The 18,977-nt window shown below is 39.4% G+C and overlaps 1 protein-coding gene across 2 annotated transcripts; it reads left to right on the forward strand.

The window, feature by feature from the left end:
• The first annotated feature begins 1,347 nt into the window (after window positions 1-1,347).
• Window positions 1,348-16,721, forward strand: TRIML2 (tripartite motif family like 2). Of its 2 annotated transcripts, XM_060653023.3 has the most exons (8): window positions 1,349-1,504; window positions 1,839-2,079; window positions 2,355-2,450; window positions 5,050-5,238; window positions 6,819-6,959; window positions 9,351-9,373; window positions 9,543-9,643; window positions 16,063-16,721. In XM_060653023.3, the coding sequence occupies exons 2-8, from the start codon at window positions 1,891-1,893 to the stop codon at window positions 16,650-16,652; spliced, it is 1,329 nt and encodes a 442-aa protein (XP_060509006.3). In that variant the 5' UTR covers window positions 1,349-1,504; window positions 1,839-1,890; the 3' UTR covers window positions 16,653-16,721. The 2 variants fall into 2 exon arrangements, with proteins under 2 accessions (XP_060509007.3, XP_060509006.3); XM_060653024.3 differs by lacking the exon at window positions 1,839-2,079 and having other exon boundaries at window positions 1,348-1,504.
• Window positions 16,722-18,977: the final 2,256 nt, after the last annotated feature.

Genomic DNA, 18,977 nt, shown 5'->3' on the forward strand with positions numbered 1-18,977 from the left:
AGTATGGCTTGTAACTCAGTTATAGAAAGTGTTTTTTTCTTGAGACAACGCCTGTATTCCCAAATGCAGCATAAATGCTCTATGCAAAGTTTTCATTTTGTCACCCAAAATATTAATTAAATCCTGTACTTAATAGCTCACTTATTATTATGTTTCAAGAAAGTAAGGTTATTCTTAAGTAAAAAAAAAAAAAAAAAAAAAAAATTAACTGGGAGTATGCAAGAGATTGAAAAACACAATAAATGACCATACTTGGTGCTACTTACTTGATGAATGGTAAGATGCCAGAAGTTTTATCTACTATCAGCACAAATGTTAGCACAGTAAAAAAGGCAAATCAAGTCTTGGGAACCACACTTTGAAAACTGCTTTAATATTCATCCTCACAAAATACAAAGTTATCATATATACACAATTAATCAACTGCAGAACTATAAAAGTGTTTTGCATGCCTTAAATTAAAAATAAGAAGGGGGGCGCCTGGGTGGCTCAGTCGGTTGAGCGTCCGACTTCAGCTCAGGGCACGATCTCGCGTCCGTGAGTTCGAGCCCCGCGTCGGGCTCTGGGCTGATGGCTCAGAGCCTGGAGCCTGCTTCCGATTCTGTGTCTCCCTCTCTCTCTGACCCTCCCCCGTTCATGCTCTGTCTCTCTCTGTCTCAAAAATAAATAAACATTTAAAAAAAATTAAAAAAAAATAAGAAGGAATGAAAAGACAGGAGGTCTAGTTGATGGCAGAGTTTGGGTGACAGTGAGAGCATCATGGCGGGCGGGCGGGGAAGCTAGTAAGTCCACAAATGGAAGTCTGGGACTTCTGAGGTCTGTCAGATTTGTTCCAAGAGTTTGTCGAAAGAGCTAGTTAATAAGATGGAATGGGGACAAATGTAAACAGGATAGAGGATTTTTTTTTTTTTTTTTTGAGAAATTAATACTTGGTGTTACAGTGTCACCACCGTATGAATGGCTGGAGATGGAGTTAGAAAAGAAGTAAGGCAAGGCAATTCTTCGTTGGTGAAAAGCTACCCAAATTCAGTGGGTAATCCCTTTTAGGAATAGAATTAAAATGTTCCTCGAGTATCAGTAGAATTGTTGCTCAAAGGTAATCAGAATCGTCTGGAAATGGGGATGGAGGAGATTATAGATCCCTTTCTCTCTTTCCTTAAAAGCAGTTTCCCGTTAGCATTTTTGTTTTTTCTTTTGGGGGTGCCTTTTTATTTTTTTAATCGATATCTTTATTGGCCAGCTCTTAGACGACAGATGTCTTCGGCTTTGCACACAAAACTTGAGGTGCCTCACACTTAGGCGCATGCGTACTTAGAAAGCGGGTTCTCCCTTAAATTTGGCACCCAAGTGCCACTCCCCTTTAAGGAGGCCCGGGAAGCTGGCTGCATTTTCCGGCTTGTGCAAGCCCTGGGAAAGGGAGAGCGTCCTTAAATGCCTGAAGCCCGTCTTTGCCGCACTCTAGTCCCGGATGTTCCTCCAGAGTTTTAATACTCTCTGCCTTCTAGTAAGTGCCTTTTCTTCTTTTTCTTTCTTCTTCAGCTGCTTTTTTTTTTTTTTTTTTCCTAGTGCCTTACAGGGAAGTGGTGTCCTGTGTCCTCGCTTGTAACTAATTTTCAGCCCAGTGCTAAATTTTGAGAAAACTTGGAAGCCCCCTCAATCTCAGGATACGGGTGTGAGTCCCGTGTGTCCTCCCCCGAGCACGTGGCTGCTGGCTGCGGAAGACCTGCGGGTTCCAGGAGCCGCGGATGCGCTGAGGGGATCTGATGCTTGGCTGAGGGTGGACACCGCGGTTGGCAAGTGTGACTCCCCCAAATCACCGCCACTCTTTTATGGTTCAGTGTGCAGGGAGGTATTCCACGGCAGAAAGTTCACCTAGGGACACCTGCCAGGATGTCCAGGAGGCTCAGCTCCCAGTTACAGCGAAAATTCCCGGAAGATGTCTACTGTGAGAAACACCTGGAACTAGTGCAGTCCTTCTGTGTTGATGACCAAATCCTGCTGTGTGGCCAGTGCTTCCACTCTCAGGAGCACGAGAATCACTTGGTGTGTGGAGTACAAGAGGCTGCTGGCGTTTATAGGGTGAGCCTCCTGCAGATCCCAGAGCACTCTTAACACTGGCCGCCTCCTCTTACTCACTTATTTGGGGGAGGGGAGGCGATATTCTGATCCCGCAAGGCCACTTCCCTTAGGCAGTGTTTATCAGAGAATTCTAGACAGGTACTATATTTAGACCTTAAACTTAAAGGCTAAGAAAACATAGGTGTATTGGCCCTTTTTCAGTTGTCCAAGGTGAAAAATCTAACTATTCTAAAGCGATTACTTTACCTAGAGTTTTGTGATCTATTTCTCTGCAGAAGTTATTCCAGGAGATATTGAACACATTGAAGGAGAAACTTGAAGTAGCTAAAAGCATATTGGCTGATGAGCAAGAAAGAATGGTGATGATTCAGGTCAGTGCTTATCTCGAGTCTTAGGGAATTACCTATAACGTTGGACAGCAAATAACATAAACAAAGTCAAAAGATGAATGACAAACCAGGAAAAATATTTGAAATCCATTGGTAGGAAAAGTGTTAATTTCTTTATGAATAAAGAACTGTCTAACATCAGTAAGCAGAAGACTAGAAATTCAATAGAAAAATGATCAAAGAAATGAGATTTTGCAGAAAAGGAAATGCAACTACCTTTTGAATATATAAGAAGATCCTGAACTTTTTTTATGGTAAAAAGAATACAAATTAACTCTTAAATTTGTGAAATGACATTTGTAACCCTTATTGGAAGATACTAATGATTGATAACAGTTTATAACAGCGCCATGGGCGAGTGAGCATCTCATGTAGTGTTGGTGGCCATGTAAATCCTGAAACCATTTATTATTTTTTTTTAAGTTTATTTATTTTTGAAGGAGAGAGACACAGAGTGTGAGTGGGGGAGGGGCAGAGAGAGAGGGAGACAGAATCTGAAGTAGGCTCCAGGCTCTGAGCTGTCAGCACAGAGCCTGATGTGGGGCTCAAACTGACAAACCATGAGATCATGACCTGAGCCAAAGTCGGATGCTTAACCAACTGAGCTACCCAGGTGCCCCCCCCCCCTTTTTTTTAATTTTAATCCTAAAACCATTTAAAAGGCAGTTTGAGAATTACTGTCCAGAATGAGGGCTTGCTGTCTGTTATGCCCATGTTTCACTTCTGATTTCAAACCTTCTAACTCAAGCCTTTAACTCTATTCTGTGCCAGATATCCAGATTCTGACTCTTCTCTCTTTCAATTTTAAAGACAATAAATGGCTAGTTGAAGATGATAGAAGAATTGACTGACTCTGCAAGAACTTTTCAACTGATCCCCATTTTTTTCAGCCTTAACCACCATATATTCAAAAATAAAATATTGGGGTCCCACTCTTTGCCAGGGACTATACTAGGTGTTGGAGATTCAGTAGTAGGAGAGGGAAAAAAAAATTGCCCTTGTGCAACTGACATTCTCATGGAAGTAAACCAAATAAGTAAAATGAATGTTACATGGTAAATGCTATACATTCAGGGAGGGGTGGGCGGAGGGAAGCATGATGGGATATACTTTGAAATAAAGTGATCAGGACCTTGTTCAGAAAGTGGCATTTGAGAAAACTCAAGCTGTTGAGGGATTGAGTTATACTGTTTTGGGAAGAATCTGGTAGGTTCTTAGTTGGGGCTGGAAAGGCAGTGGAAGCTGATAGGTGAGATTAGAAGATAAAGGGGCCAAATCTATAGGGCAGCTGACTTTTTTTTTTTTTATGTTTATTTATTTTTGAGGGGGAGAGAGACAGTGCCAACAGGGGAGGGGCAGAGAGAGAGGAAGACACAAAATCTGAAGCAGACTCCAGACTGGGCTGTCGGCACAGAGCAGGAAGTGGGGCTCAAACTCACAAACCTAACCTTGAGAGATCATGACCTGAGCTAAAGTCCACTTAACCGAATGAGCCACCCAGGCACCCCTAGGGTAGATGACTTTAAATGAAATAGGGAAGGGTGCCTTGGTGGCTGAGTCTGTTAAGCATCTGACTTCATTTCAGCTCAGGTCATGATGTCAAAGTTCTTGGTTTCCAGCCCCACATCAGGATCTGTGCTGGCAGTGCAGAGCCTGCTTGGGATTCTCTCTCTCACTCTCTCTCTCTGCCCTTCCCCTGCTCTCTGTCTTAATCTCTCAAAATAAATAAATAAACTTTAAAAAAATTTTTTAACTGAAATAGGGAAACAAGGAAAGTTTTGAACAGAGGGGTGGCTTGATTGAACTTTCATTCTCACAGAAACACTGACTGCTGAGATCAGACAAGACTGTAGGAGGGTGAGAACAGAGGTGGGATACTTGACAGGGGACTGTTGTAGTTATCAGGGACAGGTGATGGTGAACCAGGGGTTAGTGGTAGAGGTGGTGAGCAGTGGTTCGGTTCTTGATAAGTATTGACTGCGGAGTCTCATGAGATGAAATATCATTAAGCTGGCCACTCCCAGTGCCAGTCGGTAGCTCCGACTTCCAAGTGATACAGGCTTTCACATCCAACTTCTATTCAACATCTCTTTTGGATGACTGATTGACTAATCAAAACCAGCATGTCCAAAAACTGAGCTGCTCATACACTCCCTGCCTCTACAATCTGTCCCTCCCTTGTTTTCCTGTTTTGGCAACTTCCTTCTTCCAGTTGCTTTATCTAACAACTTTGGTGTCACCCTACCATTTCCCTTTCCTGATACTCACTATCCAAAGCATCAGCCAAATCCATTTGCCCCACCTTCCAATTTTCCTCACCTCCCCCTCTTTGTCACTGTGATTGTAGATTCCTCAGTTTTCTAAGTCAGTTAACATGTGTTCATCTGCATTGCATGTTCTAAGATTATGTTGATGTTGGTTGATCTTGAAACTTTCTTTGCCCTCTGTATGTATGCATTTTGTTTCTTCCCCTGTACTTGATATTCCCTTGTCTTTGTATTGGAGTTAGAGATGGAAAGTGACCATGAATATTTATCTCTGCTGTTTAACTTGAAGTCTCTTATCTATATCTGTGATGAAGGGAGAAGAGCAGGATTTTAAAGAGATGATTGAGTCTGAATATAGAATAAGGTTCCGGTTGATGGTTGAAGAGATGAACTTCCGGAGCCTACAAGACTGCGTATTCAACCCAAAGTTGAGGGAAGACCATCTGAATCAAGTGCTGGCGTTTGCCACAGAGCTGAAGGGGCAGTCCCAGGAAACGCTACAGGTGAGAGGTGGAAAACGGCACGCTCACAGTATTTGGGAAATGAGGGAAAGGGGAGCTGAACATTATGCCAATTCTAGAATGAGACATCCAGTGACAGCCACACGTACATTGAAAGAATGTATGTATTCAGCCAGCCGTTCTATTTCCGGTCACTTATCTTACAGATATACTTACATGCATATAAAAAGATACAAGGATAAGGGAATGCTGTAAAATTATTCCAGTATAGAGCCATGGTTTAGAGGTCATGTTTGAAGCCAGACTGGTGAAATTCCTACCTGGCTTCTGCTATTTACTAGTCTCTAAGTGGCTAGTCTAACCTATACATGTTGTTTAACCTGAGACTCAGTTTCCTTAGCTATAAAGTGGAGAAAATACCTGTAGTTTTTATGCTATTGTGAGGATTGAATGTTATAATCTACATAAAGCTCTTTAAATAGTGTTTGTACGTATTATGCAGTGGAGACTATTAGGCATTATTATTAACTGTAATGTTTATGATAGCAAGAGATTAAGTACAACCTATATCCATCAAACCAGGACTCTCAAAATAGATTGTATTATGTACTTAAAATGGAATGCTCTTGGGCAGTTAGAAAAGATAACACAGCCGTATGTGTATGGATAAGAAATGCTCTCCAAGAGCATATTATTTATTAATAAAAAACAAGTAGGGGCGCCTGGGTGGCTCAGTACGTTAAGCGACCAACTTCAGCTCAAGTCATGATCTCACAGTTTGTGGGTTCGAGCCCCACTTCGGGCTCTGTGCTGACAGCTCAGAGTCTGGAGCCTGCTTCAGATTCTGTCTCCCTCTCTCTTTGCCCCTCCCGTGCTCACTCTCTGTCTCTCTCAAAAATAAACATTAAAATTTTTTTTTTTTTAATTTTTTTTTTTTCCAACGTTTTTTATTTATTTTTGGGACAGAGAGAGACAGAGCATGAACGGGGGAGGGGCAGAGAGAGAGGGAGACACAGAATCGGAAACAGGCTCCAGGCTCCGAGCCATCAGCCCAGAGCCCGACGCGGGGCTCGAACTCACGGACCGCGAGATCGTGACCTGGTTGAAGTCGGACGCTTAACCGACTGCGCCACCCAGGCGCCCCTAAAATTTTTTTTTTAAAGTAGGGTATAATATGCATCATTTGTGTTAAGAAAAAAAATAACATGAGCATGTGCTCTTATGCCTAGATAGAGCATCTTTGCAAGGATAAAAAATGTCAGTAGCTTGATTCATTCTTTCTTATTAATTGATTATATTTTTAATTTCAAATTTTAATTTAATGAAGGTAACAGGAGAATTTCTGGACAAAACTGTACAGCAAAATAACATGATCTGTTTTAGAGTCAGGTTGTCTTCTGTATAAGTGGACTATGTGCATACCTTCCACATCAACACAAATATATTGTGTCAAAGAATCTAGCTTCTATTGAGGTGTCCTTGACACAGAGGAGTTGTCGGGCCATATCTACTTATATGTATTTCTGAGATGGCAGGAAGAAAAGTGCATTGAAGAGGTAGTTGAATTAGTGAATAAATGAGATTATCACTTGTAAAATAGTAATAAGGAGATGATTCTGCAGAGACTGAACGATTTGGGGAAAGAGAACATGAATAAACTGAAGGAGAGTGAAGGCCGGCTTTCGGGACACATCTGCAGCCTCCAAAAGATGACTGTAGAGCTGGAGAAGAAGTGTGGGAAATACACCCTAATGGTGCTCCAGGTAAGATTCCAGAAATTATCTTCATTGCAGTATTTGAGAAATGAGAATTGGACCGTGCTCATTAAGTGTCAATTCTAGAATATTCTATGATTTGCAAACATACATGAAGGCTGTGTAGCTTTTGGCAGTCACCAAAAGCATTATGAATTATCTAAAACCCTGGTACAGGGGAGAGTTACTTCATGGTATGAATTCTCACCTTAAGACTATCAGTAATTTGAATTGAGATATCCCTTATTAGGGTGAATAATTGGTTAGTCGAATAATAACACATCAATACAATAGAATATTCTGCAACCAGAAAAAAAGAATGAAGCAACTCTATGGTGGTAAAAGGTATTTTCAGGGTATTTGATTGGAGTGGAAACATACGGAACTGCTTTTTTGTTTGGTTTTGTGGATACGTATATATGTATAGACATATGTTCATTAACATTCACGGACTGACTTTGGCAAAATAAACGCAGAGATTGTAACACAAACATTGAGCAGTAACCTTGGAGAAACAAGGGTGAGATTTATTTGCATAGTATTGTATATTTTAAATGCATTACCTTTCAACTAGTAAATTATTATCTTTTTAAGACTTTATCCATATCCTGCTGCTGCTGGACTCATATTTGCAATGGGAGTGCTCTTATTTGAAAAACACTTGCTGATAAACTCTTGGGTTCTATTCTAGAGCCCAGTCCCAGACAGTTAAAGTAGGTGTGGCTCAGTTATGCTCAGCTTCTGACCCAGCTTCCCCCACCGTCCCCAGTTCAGCAAGCCTTGCGCCTGCTCAACTCTTGCCATTGACAGTATAGAAAGCAAGTAGATGGGCAGAGTTTGAAATGATGACTATTCTGGATAAGATGACTGAGGTGAGGAATGGAAAATATGTCCCTTGGGAAAGGTAAATCAAAACCACAGTGAGGGACACCTGGATGGCTCAGTCATTTAAGTGTCCACCTCTTGATTTCAGCTCAGGTCATGGTCTCATGGTTCATGGGATCGAGCCATGCTGTCAGTGCAGAGCCTCTCTCCCTCTCTCTCCCTCTCTCTCTCCCCCCACTCCCTCTCCCCCTTTCCCTGTCTCCCTCTCCCTCCCTCCCTTTCTCCTCTCTCAAAAATAAACATTTAAATAAAAAACTACAATGAGCTAGACACTCTCAACTGTTAGAATGACTATCATCAATAAAAGACAATGGGTGCTGGTGAGGATGTGGTGAAACGGAGTACTTAAACATTGTTGGTGGGAATGTAAATTGGTCCAACCGCTGTAGAAAACAATGTGGAAGTATTTCAAAAAATGAGAAATAGATCTACCATATGATCCAGCAATTCCCTTTGTGTGCCTATACCCAAAGGAAATGAAAACAGAATTTCAAAGGGATGCACATACTCATGTTTGGAAACAACCCAAATGTCCATTAACAGATAAATGAATGGAAAAGGTGTGGTACATATAAATGATGGAATATTACTGAGCCATGAGAAAGGAAAATATCCTCCCATCTGTGATAACATGGATAGACTGAACACATTGTGCTTAAGCAAGATAAGTCAGAAATACAACTATTGTACAATATTGCTTATATGTGGAATCTAAAAAAACTTAAACCTATTTAAAAAAACAAAAGTAAAAGGGTACTTACTGGAGAATGGAATAGGGTGGCAGATCGTTGATAAGAGTGATGGTGTTTAAGGGCACAAACTTGTAATGAATAGTAATAAACAATAGAGATCTAATGTGTGGTATAATGAATATATAAAACAATATTGTATTATAATTGTATGATGTGATAAATTTTGCAGTCATTACATCATGACCTGAGCCAAAGTCGGACACTTAACCACACAGGCACCCCAAGCATCTGGACTCTCCATCTCGGCTTGGGTCATGATCTCATGGTTTGTGGGTTCAAGACCCACATCAGGTTCTGTGCTGACAGTGCAGAGCCTGCTTGGAATTCTCTCTCTCCCTCTGTCTCTGTCTCTGTCTCTGTCTCTAGCTCTGTCTCTCTCTCTCTTTCAAAATAAATAAACCTTAAAAAAAAGTTTTAAAAGAAGGAAAGAAAGACATCCAGATTAAATATAAATCTTGTCAAGACATCATCTGACTCAGCAGGTTCTAAATTCCATGTAAAATGACTATATAGTCCCTGAATAATAAAAATAAGAATATTAAAACAAAAAACCCAAATAGTTACCTTGGGAATATAACTGTGATTTTAAGTATTTTTTCTGACTTCTACCATTCAGTGTTAAAATTTGGTATCTGATAATTAGTACCATGAAGCTGAGGAAATTATGTAGAAATTGAGTTTCATTATGAGAAGATATTTTCAGGGGTACAACTCACAAGAGGCGTGGCTCAGATACTAACCTTATCTCTTTTTCACCCTGCAGAATGCAGGATCTTCTTTGAAAAGGTAAGTTTTCATTTTGGAAACATTGGGGTGGGAGTCAAGGTCTGACACACGAGCACCCAGGAGTAGGGATGTTGGGGTAAGGATCGGGAGGTCATGTAACAAGATCCATCCTCTGAATAGTGGGGGGCCTGGCGTCTGCACAGGTAACAGGCTGTCCTTTTTTTAATAGGAGTGAGTCACTACTGCTTCAGTGTCTGGAGCAAGCCCAAATCACGGACCTGAGTTTATGCCAAGTAACAGGAATGAGCAGAATGCTCAAAGTTCTGCAAAGTAAGTCGACACACCTCCATGATTACAGGGCACTTGACTTTGTATTGGAAAATCCAGCGAACATCCTACCGTAAATACAAGTAGATTCCAAAGAGCTTAAGGATTTAAAAAGACTGGAGAGTTTAATAATGCTGTGCACATTGGATAGTTATCAAGAAAATAATTGTATGCTCTTATGTTGAAAGGCTCTCCTGTGCAAATCCTTTCCCAGTTTTCAACCCTGAAACATGATTGCAAGCAGATTTCAATTAAAAAAAAAAAAAAATTAAACTTCTAGGGGAAAAAATGTCAACATGTATAATGAAAGATTTCTATCTCCTGCCCCACTGCCTTTTCTGGAATGTCCTGCAGGTGGATTCATACGGTAGGTAGCCTTTTGAGTCTGGCTTTTTTCACTTAGCGTAAAGCATGAGAGGCATATCCAAGTTTGTTGTGTGTATCAGTAGTTTATTCTTTTTTGTTGTTGTGTTGTACTCCGTTGTATGAATAGACCACAATTTATTCTCTTGCAGTTCCATGGCCACTTGAGTTATTTCTAAATATATGCTATAAATATTTGCTTAGGGAGTTTTAAGTGGACATGACTTCATTTCTCTTGGTTGCATATCTAGGAGAGGGACTGTAAAATTTGTTTTCCAAATTGGCTGTGCCATTTTGCATTCCCGCTGTTAATGTATGAGATTCAGTTGCTCTACATCGTCATAAGCATTTGATAGTGTCACTTTTTTTTTCTTTAATTAAAGCTGACCTAATAGATACGTAGTTATATATCACTTTAAATTTTAATTTGCATTTCTGAAATGACTAGGGATGTCAAGCATATTTTCATGTTTATTTGTACTTTATTATATCTATTTGAAGTACATCTATAAACATTTTGCCTATTTTTAAAATTTTGTTGTATATTATTGAGTTTTGTGATTTCTTTATATTTTCTCATTAATATTTACCAGTTCTTTATCAGACACGTTTTGCAAATATTTATTCCACTCTGTGATTTATATTTTCTTTTTTTATTAAATTTTTAATTTTAATTCCAATGTTAGTGCACAGTGTTTTATTAGTTTCAGGTGCACAAGTAGTGATCCAACAAGCCTGTACATTACTCAGTGCTCATCATGAGAAGTGTATTCTTATTCCCCATTGCCTGTTATACCCCTTCCCCAACCTGCGTCCCTCTGGTAACCATCAGTTTGGTTCTCATAGTTAAGAGTCTGTTTTTCAGTTTGTCTTCTTTTTGTTCATTTGTTCTGTTTCTTAAATTCCACATGAATGAAATCATGGTATTTGTATTTCTTTGACTCGCTTATTTCACTTAGCATTATAGTCTTTATTTACATCCATGTTGTTGCAAATAGCAGGATTTCATCCTTTTGTGTGGCTGACTGATATTCCATTGTGTATATCTACCACTTCTTCTTTACGCATTCATCTGTTGGTGCACACTTGGGTGGCTTGTATATCTTGATTATTGCAAATAATTTTGAAATTCAGCTTACCAACTTTTTTTTCTGTTATGGTTTGTGCTATTTGTGTGCTAAGAAGTATTTTAGTATCCAAATAGAGATTTTTTTTTTCTTGAAGCTTTAGCTCTTACATTTATGTCTGTTATTCTTTTGGAGTCATATGTGTGTATGACTCAGGATCTGGTATAACTCCCCACCTGCTCCTTTTTTGTTCATGTATGTATCCTTTTTTGTTCATGTTGTTCCAGCATTATTTGGTGAAGATATTATTCATTAAATTTACTTAGCACCTTTGTTGAAAATCAGCTGGCACGTTTAAGCAGGTCTATATTGACTCTAATAGGTCCATTGATCACTGTGTTTTTCCTTTTGCTAATACAACACTGTCTTGAATGTGTACTTTATAGGAAGTCTTAAAATTGGCATGTGAGTTTTCCAAATTTGTTCTTATAAAAATAATTTTGCCTACTCTAGATCCTTTGCTTTTTCACATAAATTTTAAAATCAGCTTGTTGGGTTCTACAAAAAAAAACCCTGAGATGTTAAATGGTGTTATATTGAACGTATAGATTAATTTAGGGATAAGATGACATAGTTCTTTTTAGGTTTGCTTCACTATCAATGTTTTGAAGTTTTCAGCAAATATCATGCATATTAGATGGGTCTCTAAGTATTTTATAGTTTTTAGTTCTTGTACACACTTGTAATTGAAATTTTATTCATTTCTAGTTTATTGCTTATATATAAAAATAATTTGTATATATTGACATTGCATCTATGACTATGCTAAACTCATTCAGAGCTGGTGGCTTTTTTATAGATTCTTTGGGATTTTCTGCAAAGAGAGTCAGGTGCTCTATTAATACAGGCAGTTTTATTTCTTTACAATATGTAATCCTTTCTGTATTCTTCTCACCTTGTTGTACTGGTGCTATGACCTCAAATATAATATCACATAGGAGCACTGAGAAACATTTGCCTTGTTCTTGATCTTAGGGTGAAAGAAAGCATTAAGTCTTTCACCTTGAACTTTTCATTAGCTGTAGGTTTTTGTAGTTGCCTTTCATCAAGTTAAGGAAGTTCTCCCTCTATTCCTGGTTTGCTAAAACTTTGTATCGTGAACAAATGTTGAATTTATTAGATGCATATTTTTTCTTCATATATTAATATGGTAAATATATTTTTTAATATGTTGGCCCAGCCTTGCATTCCAGGAGTAAACCTGGTTATGATGTTTTATCCATTTTATATATTGCTGGATTCAATGTACTAATACTTTAAAGAATTTTGGTATATAGGTTAATGAGGCATATTGATATATAGCTTTCTTATAATCGTCCATAGACACTTCAGTTTATTTATACAACACCCAGTGCTCATCCCAACAAGTGCCTTCCTCAGTGCCCATCACCCACTTTCCCCTTTCCCCCACCCCCCATCAACCCTCAGTTTTTTCTCAGTATTTAAGAGTCTCTTATGGTTTGCCTCCCTCCCTCTCTGTAACTTTTTTTTCCCCTTCCTTCCCCTCCCGTGGTCTTCTGTTAAGTTGCTCAAGATACACATATGAGTGAAAACGTATGGTATCTGGCTTTCTCTGACTGATTTATTTCACTTAGCATAATACCCTCCAATTCCATCCACGTTGCTGCAAATGGCCAGATTTCATTCTTTCTCATTGCCAAGTAGTATTCCATTGGATATATAAACCCCATCTTCTTTATCCATTCATCAGTTGATGGACATTTAGGCCCTTTCCATAATTTGGCTATTGTTGAAAGTGCTGCTATAAACATTGGGGTACAAGTGCCCCTATGCATCAGCACTCCTGTATCCCTTGGGTAAATTCCTAGCAGTGCTATTGCTGGCTCATAAGGTAGATCTATTTTTAATTTTTTGAGGAACCTCCACACTGTTTTCCAGAGTGGCTGCACCAGTTTGCATTCCCACCAACAGTGCAAGAGGGTTCCCATTTCTCCACATCCTCTCCAGCATCTATAGTCTCCTGATTTGTTCATTTTAGCCACTCTGGTGTGAGGTGGTATTTCAGTGTGGTTTTGATTTGTATTTCCCTGATGAGGAGTGACATTGAGCATCTTTTCATGTGCTTGTTGGCCATCTGGATGTCTTCTTTAGGGAAGTGTCTATTCATGTCTTCTGCCCATTTCTTCACTGGATTATTTGTTTTTTGGATGTGGAGTTTGGTGAGTTCTTTATAGATTTTAGATACTAGCCCTTTATCCAATATGTCATTTGCAAATATCTTTTCCCATTCCGTTGGTTGGCTTTTAGTTTTGTTGATTGTTTCCTTGGCAGTGCAGAAGTTTTTTATCTTGATGACGTCCCAATAGTTCATATTTGCTTTTAATTCTCTTGCCTTTGGAGACGTGTCAAGTGAGAAATTGCTGCGGCTGAGGTCAGAGAGGTTTTTTTCCTGCTTTCTCCTCTAGGGTTTTGATGGTTTCCTGTCTCATATTTAGGCCCTTCATCCATTTTGAGTTTATTTTTGTGGATGGTGTAAGAAAGTGGTCTAGTTTCGTTCTTCTGCATGTTGCTGTCCAGTTCTCCAAGCACCATTTGTTAAAGAGACTTTTTTCCATCAGATACTGTTACCTGCTTTGTTAAAGATTAGTTGGCCATACATTTATGGGTTCAATTCTGGGTTCTCTATTCGTTTCCATTGGTCTATGTGTTTGTTTTTGTGCCAGTACCATACTGTCTTGATGATTACAACTTTGTGGTAGAGGCTAAAGTCTGTGATGCCTCCCACTTTGGTTTTCTTTTTCAACATTACTTTGGCTATTCGGGGTCTTTTGTGGTTCCATACAAATTTTAGGATTGTTTGTTCTAGCTTTGAGAAGAATGCTAGTGCAGTTTGGATTGGGATTGCATTGAATGTGTAGATTGCTTTGGGTAGTATTGACATTTTAGCAAAATTTATTCTTCCAATCCATGAGCATGGAATGTTTTTCCATTTCTTTGTATCTTCTTCAACTTCCTTCATAAGCTTTCTATAGTTTTCAGCATACAGATCTTTTACATCCTTGGTTAGGTTTATTCCCAGGTATTTTATGGTTCTTGGTGCAATTGTGAATGGGATCAATTTCTTTATTTCTCTTTCTGTTGCTTCATTATTCGTGTATAAAAATGCAACCAATTTCTGTACATTAATTTTGTACCCTGCGACTTTGCTAAATTCATATATCAGTTCTAGCAGACTTTTGGTGGAGTCATAGACACTTTAATTTTCATTTCTAGATAATCTATTTTGTTCTTTGTCAAATCCATTTGGTCTTGCTTTTTAGCTTTTCTATATCCTGTAGATATTTTTAAGCTTTTCTTTTGTCTTCAAACTTGTAAGCAAAAATTATTTTAGTTCAGTGCCTGGTGATTCCAATATCTAAAGTTATTCAGGTTTATTTCTGCTAATCTCAATAGTGCTTTCTTGGGGCGCCTGAGTGGCTCAGTTGGTTAAGCGTCCGACTTTGGCTCAGATCATGATCTCACGGTTTGTGAGTTCGAGCCCTGCGTCAGGCTCTGGGCTGACAGCTCAGAGCCTGGAGCCAGCTTCAGATTCTGTGTCTCCCTCTGTCTGCCCCTCTGATGATTGCACTCTGTCGCATTGTCTCAAAAATAAACATTAAAAACAAATTTAAAAAAAAATAACGCTTTCTTACTTTGAGTATGTGTTTGATTTTTTTAAACAGAAAGTTTTGCTTTTTTCCTTGGATATTATTTTTAGAAATTCTTTGAGTTCAAAAATGAATATATGCGTTATTGTAGAGAGAGTCCGCATATGTTTCTGCCCATCTTCTGGAAATACTAAAAGTCTGGGACACCTTGTATTTAAATGTAAAGGCTTATGGCTTTTAAGACCACCTAATAATATGAATGAGGCCTAAACTCCAGAACTTTAAGTGCATTTGGCATCAAAACTTTCTGCTGGATTAGAAATTAGAGTAAGAAATAAGCAACTACTCCAGGTTTATGCTTTAGCAACTGAAGAAGTAAGTATGATGTTAACTGAAGTAGAAACTAGAAAGGGGTAGTTTTGAAGTTCCATTTTGGGCACAGTATGTGTTAAATGCTTGTGTTATTTCGAACTGGTATTTCGCAACTTCTCCATGAAGTAAGCCATGAACATATAGAAGATATTTAAAACTGAGGCTAGGTGAAGTAACCTGGGGAGAAAGAGTGCATGTAGTGAAAAGGACGACCCACCATTTAGCCCTGAGAAACGGTTGAGGAGAAAGAGATAAAGAGAAGGAACAGTTTGAGGTATGAAGGCAAGTGTTACTTTCATCCAAGTATAAGAAATCACATTGAGCTTTCTTGTTCTCAGCTTGATTTTTTTTTTTTTTCTGGAGGATTCCTTCAGGTCTTCTAGCCTCTGCTAATATGTTCTTTTGATTTACTCAATATCAAGGGCCTGCTGGCAACAATTTATAGGCATCCGGGTCACACTCTGGTGATATTTAAGATGAGAGCAATTCAGTTACAGGGAATCACAGCCGGTCACAGGGAAAAGCCTGATCTGTTAGGAGATTCTGATGATTCTGTAGGGGAATAGATCTTGGAGTTCCAGGCTTGGAGATCTTCAGAGGAGTAGAGATGGGTCCCAGGTGATACCTAAGTAGGATTGGATGCCATTTTTACAGCCTGCTCAAATTCCTTTCTGGTTTGACAGGTACTTCCAAACCTCTGTGTGTTCCATTATTCTTTGTTCTTCCTCCTCAGATTGCATCTCCTTCCATTATCTCACTTTCTTCTCTGGTGTCCACTTCTTGAAACAAAGCTCAGAGTGTTTACCTGTCCTGAACTCTTGGATTGCCTCTTCCATATCTGTGCCTGCGACACGAGCCCACTCATTGGCAAGCCTCTGCATGTTAGAAATAGTCTGTGGTGTGGGCATGGACAACTCTCACTGAGTTTAACTGAGTTTCTCTCTCCCTGCAGGAGCTGTCACTTTGGATCCTAAAACAGCTAATCCCTGTTTGGTCTTATCTGAGGATCTGAGAAGCATGCATCTCAGAAATGTCCAGCAGGACGTGCCTCACAGCCCAGGAAGATTTGTCTTCAGTGCCACCGTGTTGGGTGTGGAAAGCTTCACCTCAGGGAGGCACTACTGGGAGGTGGATGTGGAGAAGGCCACCAAGTGGCAGTTGGGGGTATCTGAAGATTCTGCCAGCAGACATGGTGATCTACCCACCGCTTCGGGAAATAAAGCCTTGCTCATGGGTTCTTTGATGGGAACCAATTATACCTTCTGGGCCTTTCCCCCTCTGAAGAGGGTCTCCTTGAGAGGAGAGCAGATGCACAAAGTTGGAGTCTTCCTAGACTGTCAGTCTGGGCAGATATCCTTCTATGATGTGGCAAACAGATCCCTCATTTATAATTTCTCTTCCCTCACCTTCCAAGGAGCTCTCAGGCCCATATTTTCTCTTTGTATCCCAAGTGGAGTCACAAATTCAGACTCACTTAGTGTTTGCCTTCCTCCCGTTTCTTCTTGTGATGTTACTGTTAGCCCACAGTCTTCCTTGGCATGAAATCTAAGAGGGGGCAGAAGTAAAGAGTTTGACTTTGTAAAAGAATTTACATAAAGTAATCCAATAAAAGATTTCTCACACTTGAGTTGGAATCTAGTTCATTATCCCAGAGTTTTTGCATTCATGTGGCTTTCAACACTTATTTAGTGGCAGAGGTTACATTGAAACTGAGTCATGAATGATAATAACGGAAGGGCCCTACTAATTAGAACAATAAATGCATATGCAGCATAAAATTGGGAACTTAGAGAAGTAATACAGCCTGGACTCTATAGGACTAAGTTAAGGACTCTAGCGAGTTCTGAAAACACAATTAGATGAATCAAGACTTTAGATTTGAGGACATCATCACAGTGACAGGTGAAATGAAGACATCCTTTGATCCTATTACTGGCAGTGTCAAGACTTCCTGACATCGTTCTAAACAGAGAACTCGATTTCCCGGGGTACTTTATCTGGGTGGGGAGGAGGTATTGCAGAAAATGTGAATATTTTAAAATTATTTTTGCAAGTATTCTACTTTCTTACAAGGATAATTAGATTTCTTATAAGAAGCCTGATAATTCAATGCTTCAAGATATACAAGTAAAGTCAAGACAAGAAAAGTCTTTGCACATCTTCACAGCAAATCACAATAAGTCTTGGGGGAGGAGGCACATGGGTGGTTAAGCATCCAACTTCAACTCGGGTCATTGTCTCAGGGTTTATGAGTTCAAGCCACTTTGGATGTGATGTTCCCCTCTCTGCCTCCCCCATCCCCTCATGCTCACTCGCTCTCTCAAAAACAAACATTAAAAAAAGAAAAAAATTATTGTTCATGTACAGTAGCGGGTTTACAAATTTGATTTATCCTAAAATCACCTGAGGAGTTTTTTAAAATTATCTGGGGCACCTGGGTGGCTCAGTCAGTTAAGTGCCCGACTGGACTTTGGCTCAGGTTATGATCTCACGGTTTATAAGCTAGAGCGCTGCACTGGCCTCTGCACTGACAGTAGAGAGACTACTTGGGATTCTCTCTGCCTCCCTCTGTCTCTAAGATAAGTAAAATAAAATAAAAAATATGAATAAGCCACCCCTCCTGAAACACACTAATTACGTCAAAATCTTCGTTGGAACCCAGGCATCGTTTTTCCAGAGCTGTCTGGGCGGTTACAATATGCAGCCAAGATTAAGAAGCAAGAAACAAAACAGCTGGTTTGGTCGGTGGCTATAGCCTTTTGTGTGGCTTGCAATTCTAAGTCTTAAAATGTAAAGACATGGTGATAATACTGGGGAGATAGGCTATTTGGTTTACAGATGAGAGTAAGCTTTGCATGGCATCTAGTGACAAGTGAGTGTGCACGGTTCATGTGACTGGGATTGCCAACCATACTGCTGTTTTAGGAAAATTGTTGGCTGGTAAGATATAATTAGCAGTGGCTTTAAGAAACTGAATGTCTTGGATCCTGGGCTGAGAGGAAGGCTATCTTGGGTCATCAGAGGAGCCTCCAGTGATTTGAAACACCTAGGATTATCCCACCACACCGGAACGATATCGCTACCCTTAAAACGCTTTGCATATGGTTAAGCTTTTTGCCCAGGGTACATTTAAGTTAAAAATCCAGTTTCATTCTGTAGTTATAGCTTGGAAATAGTGCTCTACAATGTGTAGCAAAATCAAGCTGTGAGGCTCTTTATAGCTGAACTACTGATACCTTTCTGGGTTAAGAATTAAGGGAAGGCTCACAGCTGCTACCAATCTAGACCTACTCCTACCTTCAGTTGAGAGTCAGGTCAGGCTGCTTGAAATAATCTATAAGGGGCTAAAAGAAGGAAAGGTAAGTGACCTCACTGCAGTTAATTTTCTTGATCTTGTATAAAGCAAGAAAAGGATAAAGAGAAGATAAAGAATTCATAGGGAAGTCATGGGGAAGGTTCTGATTTCTTGGGTTTCCTGCTTATTGTGTGATAAACATCGTCCATCAGTAGTACATGGAAAGTAAAAAGCACATAGACGGGGAATGTAAAAAGACTGAGGTCACATTTTAGTTGTGTCCTGACAAATTGGAAAGTATGCAAGAGAATGGGAAATTTGCCCTGAAAAGCACTAAGTGTGACATTGGAAATTTACGCCCACAGGAGAGGAAAGAATTCTCTGCAGCAATAGATGATGAATGTGGTAGGATGACAAAAAGGATATTGAATTTAAATATTACATATTAAAATAATTTAAGTTTCTAATATGCTATCTGCAAGGTAAGGTTCCAAATATTTTGTATGTATCGTCTGGATCTTTTGACTCTAAGAGGTAGATGCTTTTATTTTTAATTTACAGAGACAAAAATT

The sequence above is a fragment of the Panthera onca genome, chromosome B1 (assembly GCF_046562875.1).
Source record: "Panthera onca isolate mPanOnc1 chromosome B1, mPanOnc1 haplotype 2, whole genome shotgun sequence".
Taxonomy (NCBI): Eukaryota; Metazoa; Chordata; class Mammalia; order Carnivora; family Felidae; genus Panthera; species Panthera onca.

Bases quoted from the DNA above. Each gene is read 5' to 3' on its own strand.
- TRIML2 (XM_060653023.3), top strand. From the start codon at position 1,891: ATGTCCAGGAGGCTCAGCTCCCAGTTACAGCGAAAATTCCCGGAAGAT. The intron at 5,239-6,818 runs GTGAGAGGTGGA...ATGATTCTGCAG, and splicing joins AGTCCCAGGAAACGCTACAG to AGACTGAACGATTTGGGGAA. The intron at 6,960-9,350 runs GTAAGATTCCAG...TTCACCCTGCAG, and splicing joins ACACCCTAATGGTGCTCCAG to AATGCAGGATCTTCTTTGAA.